The sequence below is a fragment of the Coptis chinensis genome, chromosome 8 (genome assembly GCF_015680905.1).
Source record: "Coptis chinensis isolate HL-2020 chromosome 8, ASM1568090v1, whole genome shotgun sequence".
NCBI classification, from domain to species: Eukaryota; Viridiplantae; Streptophyta; class Magnoliopsida; order Ranunculales; family Ranunculaceae; genus Coptis; species Coptis chinensis.
This window is the reverse complement of record NC_141463.1, coordinates 48,525,671-48,530,740: the sequence shown is the minus strand read 5'-3', so window position 1 is coordinate 48,530,740 and position 5,070 is coordinate 48,525,671. Positions and strand designations below refer to the sequence as shown.

At 43.8% G+C, this 5,070-nt stretch overlaps 1 protein-coding gene across 1 annotated transcript; it reads right to left on the bottom strand.

The window, feature by feature from the left end:
- Positions 1–424: 424 nt before the first annotated feature.
- LOC147481763 (uncharacterized) lies at positions 425–1,441 on the bottom strand. Its single transcript, XM_086579036.1, has one exon. The coding sequence runs from the start codon at positions 1,439–1,441 to the stop codon at positions 425–427; it is 1,017 nt and encodes a 338-aa protein (XP_086435162.1).
- Between the last annotated feature and the right edge of the window lie 3,629 nt (positions 1,442–5,070).

The window sequence follows — 5,070 nt, the reverse complement described above, 5'->3', positions numbered from 1 at the left end:
TCGTGACTTCCTCGTGAATTCCTTAGGCGTACTTCAGCCTAATGCCTCGCATCTTCTGTCTTATTGGCTTAGCGTCTTCCCTCATATGTAACTTATGACATGCGAATTCTGGGTCTAATCCGGTGACCTCCTCAATCGTCCACGCAAACACATCTTTATTGGCAGACAAAAACTGTACTAACTTAACCTTCCATTCCTCAGACAAACTGGAACCTACTGATGTGAACTTCTCCTCATCGCCTTCCCCTAAATTCACTACTTCTATCTCATCCAAGGTCTTTGGTCCCTCTGTCGACTCCGCTGACCCCTCCCCAGCGGTGCACTGTAATTGCTATGCTTGCCTCTTCCTGGAACGCGAAGTCTCTTCCTCTGAACCGCGGATTAATCTCTTCACTATACTCTGATGACTGTTTTTTGCTATCACCTAATCCCCGGGGACCTCATATACCCCGGTAGGAGTCGAGAATCGGATCACTTGGTAGTATGTAGAAGGGACCGCTTTCATCTCGTGAATCCACCTCCTTCCCACAATGGCGTTGTATTGCAAATCGGCATCCACCACTTTGAACCTCGAGAACACTGTAACTGGTCCCATGGTCACTGGGAGTAGAAGCTCCCCTAAAGGTTCCGTCATGCTTCCGTTGAACCCATACAAATTTGTCGGTGAGGGCCTCAACTGCTTACTTTCTATCTTCATTTCCTCCATTGTCCCTCTAAATAGTAAATCCACCGCACTGCCGCAGTCCACTAACACTCTCTTGACCATGTAATTTTCCATCACCATCATGATCACCAACGCATCCTCATACGGGGAATCGATTGCCTGAAGGTCCGTGTCGGTGAACATTATGCTTCCCCTTACATTCGTGGACCAGGGGGTCACCCGCAAATGTCCTGCTGATTCGTGGACCAATTGTATGCTCGCCGCCCGCCGTATCCTGTCTCGGTGTGCATTATGGCTCAATATCTCTCCACTGAAGATTACGTTGATCATTCCCAATATCCTCCCCTGGGTCGGTGCTTGCTCTACTTTTTCCTCTTCTGTTATAAATTCCTTCAACAACCCCTTCCCTATCATCCTCTGAATCAACCATCTCAACGCGTAGCAGCCGTCCGTCTCATGGTTATGTATCTGATGGTATGCGCAATAGGGTTTGCCTTGCACCTCCACTGGTATGGTTAGCGGAACCTCATACCCCTGTAAATTCTGAATCGACGGTAGTATCTCGCTCAACGACTTATTCAATGGCACTTGTTCTACCTCTCGATAGGGCTTTTTGTCTAGACTCTCCCTCCTAGCCTCTTCTTTGCCCCTCTCGGGCCGCGATGAATATCCTCGATATCCGTTGCCTCCTTTGTCAGATGACTCATATCGACGACGCCCCTCGCCTTTGTCCAGCGATAACACTGCCTTCCCCGGCCTTCTCACCTTTTTTTGCATGGTGTCTTTGTACCTGATGTACTTCTCCACTCTCGGGTATAGATCCTATAATGTTGCAATTTCATTCTTGGCTACCAACTCATGTACCCTCGTTCCTGGACGCAATCCTCTCTCGAAACCTATCACCGCCGTCCTTTCGTCCAGATTCTCCACTTTCAAGGTCTCACCGATTCAGCGCACCTTTGTCTTACATTGAACAAGGCTGCGATATCCACAACACGCTTCTTCTGGCATATAAAATGGTCAATGAACGCCTGCTCTAACTCCTGAAAGCTATTAATACTCTTAGAAGGTAATCTGTAATACTAGTCAGATGCTCCCGTTTTTAAGCTTGCCGAGAACATCATGCATCTCAACCCGTCATACCCTGGCTCCTGCCACAGCGACATCTGCCGTCGGAAGTGATGAATATGGTCTGCGGGGTCTCCAGTCCTATCATACCTTTCAAACCTTGGCTGGTTGAATCTCTTCGGCACCTCAGACTTCCAGATTGCGTCCACCAGTGGGTTGCAGTTCAACCCTGCCACCACCTGACTTGCCACACCTCCCATGCCCTTGGCCTGTTCTAGACTAGCTTTCAGATCACTGGCACTCATTTCTCTGGCTTGCTCCTTGGTGAGTCCCACCACCGTCTGCTCTTTCGCATCTGTCCCCCCTTCCTCCTCTCTCTCTACTCCCGACACCTCCCTTTCTGACTCCTCTATTGTCTCTTTCTCTCCCCTTAACCCCTCATTTTCTTCCCTCAACCTTGCTATCTCCTCATGTAACAACCTTGTTTCCTCCGCCTCTGACATTACTGTCTCCTCCCTACCTTGCTCTTCCCCTTCACTCCTCACTGACTCCACATCCCTTTCGGTGACCGTTGCCTTTTTAGGCCGGCCCACTCTTCTTTTTGTCGCCATCTCTCTATTTTTCACTCTCGTTCCCCACAGACGACACCAAATGTTGTGACCTATCTTTCTCACCTCCTCTCATGTTCTATTTATAATCCCTCACCTCTCTCTTAGGCCATCCACCTGTCCCTCCATCCCTCGGTTCATCGATTGCCGCCTAGAGGGTTCCAGTACGACCCTAGGGTTTTCCCCTTGCTCGTGTTGGGAAAGTGTCCCGATGGTACAACTCCAGGCCAGCTATCCCTTTAGTTCACGGCTTTCCACTGCCAGTCCTCGGTTCTCGGCCTTCACTCTCGACTCCTATGTCCGCGGCCCTTCTAGAATGCTTCCCATCCCACCGTATGTCCTCTTTCTGGATCCATCATCCGCCAGACCACCGGCCATCATAAATTGGGTCACTACACAAACAGTTCGTCTTTCATGGGGACGAAATCCAGCGAACAAGCAAGTATTTAGTTTTTTTCCTTCCTTTTAAAAGTTCAGTTAACTTGGCTCATTCACTCAGAAAAATAAACAGGGAGGAATGAACCAATATATATCTTACTCTGATCTCATAGTTTTATTTAATTGTCTTTCGCAATTGTTTGAGTGGAGTTGGAGTTAGTTTTTACTGCTCTATTTTGTTATGTCATCTTTCGAAAATTTGTAATGTTTTTTTTACTGTTGAGAGTGGATCGTGGAAACCAGTGGAATAATGGAGCATATTATGAAAGAGCGATCTATGACGGATATGGTTATGCTGGGCCACCACCTCCAGACCCCAGCATGTATGCTGCTGCAGCATATGGGGCTTAGGGCATCTCCAATGGAGAGTGGAAAAATCCACCTCCACATAGGCTCCACATAGGCGCCATTAGGATTATACACTCTAGAGAAATCCCAAATACATAAAGTGTATATTTACTATTTGTGGCTATTCCAATGGTAGGTGGAGGCAAATGTGTAAAAATAGATAGCAACGGACTTAAACTGTCACAGCCCATTCAAAATAATGTAAAATAACGGATTTGGTCCATCGCAAAAGCTTAAAACAAATAGTGGTCCACTTTCAAACGTCATTCAAAGCAACGTCCGTGTTTTTTTAACAGTTTTTAATCACTGAGCGACGGACTTAGACCGTCGCAAACAGAAAAATAAAGCTTCAAACGTGTGTTGAAGTGACGTCAGAGTTTTTAAGTTAAACAGACGTTATTTTAAGTGACGTCCGGGCTTTTTATTAACTAATAGCGAGAGGGGGAATTCCCCACCCTCTCTATTAGCTAATACACTATGACCTACGGTATAGCACCCCCATTGGAGAGAATTTTTTTATATTTGGGGTGTAAAATTTCCACTCTATACGGTTTGCACCCCCCATTGGAGATGCCCTTATCCAGTGTGTGCAAACCACCAACAACAAGTAAGCTGAATCTTCGATCAACTCTTAGGTTTGCGGTCAGACATGATCACAGGCTCTTCTGGGTGGTGTTGAATCATCAAGAATTTCTTGTAGGGAATTATTTAACAATTAATTTTTTTTGAGAGCTTCTATACAATAATTTATTATTGAATCATGCGACTGCATATGATTGGTAGATGTGGTGTCAATTCATATAGTTCGAGGTGTTGTGCTTCACAAAAGGAACATGTGTTTTATCATCAACTTCTATATTTGTAACACTGGTTCCTCATGTACCATCAAGTAGTGTACTTAATAGGTAACACTTACCACTTTACGGGTATAATGTAACATACTTTACATCTTTTTGCAATTTAGATACTTCATTTTTTTTGCACTGCAGTACAATGGTTTTTCTTTCAGGTAACGACCATGGGCCCAATTCCGGTAAAAAAATATTGATATGTCATTTTTTTTGCTGACATGTCATTTTTTTTTTTTGCTACTGTGGTGTTATATCACTATTTGGTATGCCACAATAGCTGAAAACAATACATGAAAGGCACGTGACCCATTTTACTCTCCTTCCCCATTTTTTCCGTGCCCATTTAACCTTGTTTGAAAATTAAAATGGGTATGGCTGAAAAGACATCAACTAACAAGTGTCAAAATTAACCTAATAAACCATGCATAAATGTTGTTTTATAAATTGAAATTATTTGAAATTTGAATATATGTGTGAGGATTGAGAAACGGATTAATCAGTTGGATGTATTTATTGGCTTAAATTGCTATAAAAACTCAAACATACTTATTTTTTTGCTGGATAAGAACTCAAACAGACTATAGTTAGGTTTATTTAGTGAAAACAAATAATGGTGAAGGGAAAGATATTTGAAATTTAGGGAGATAGTAAACAATTTGAGAAATCAGTTGAAGCAATTCAAAAAATGATAAAAACAAAGAATGGTAGGAGGATATTTATGGAGATTGCGATGGAAGATGATAAGATATGTTTGAGAGTTTGTACTGACTGTGGTAGAATTTGTTGTATTGAAATGATGGAGGAGAATGGAGAGGGAAGTGAAGCTCGCCGAGAACGAGAACAGAGTCCAAAAGTTCCACCAAGATTTGGGAGACGCCTTAGAAGATCACCCAAGCTAGCAGAAGCAGCAATAGTATCACCAGCAACACAATCAACAACACCAACACCAACAGCAGTAGGCCATCTAGGCAGCAAGTTAAAGAGGTTGTGTTGGCTCTAAGTGCTGGTGGTGTATGCATGACAAAGAAGAATAAGAGGAATTGATTGAAGTGTTGCTGTGGTGTTTGAAGTTAGGCTTGGATTTGTATGTCAT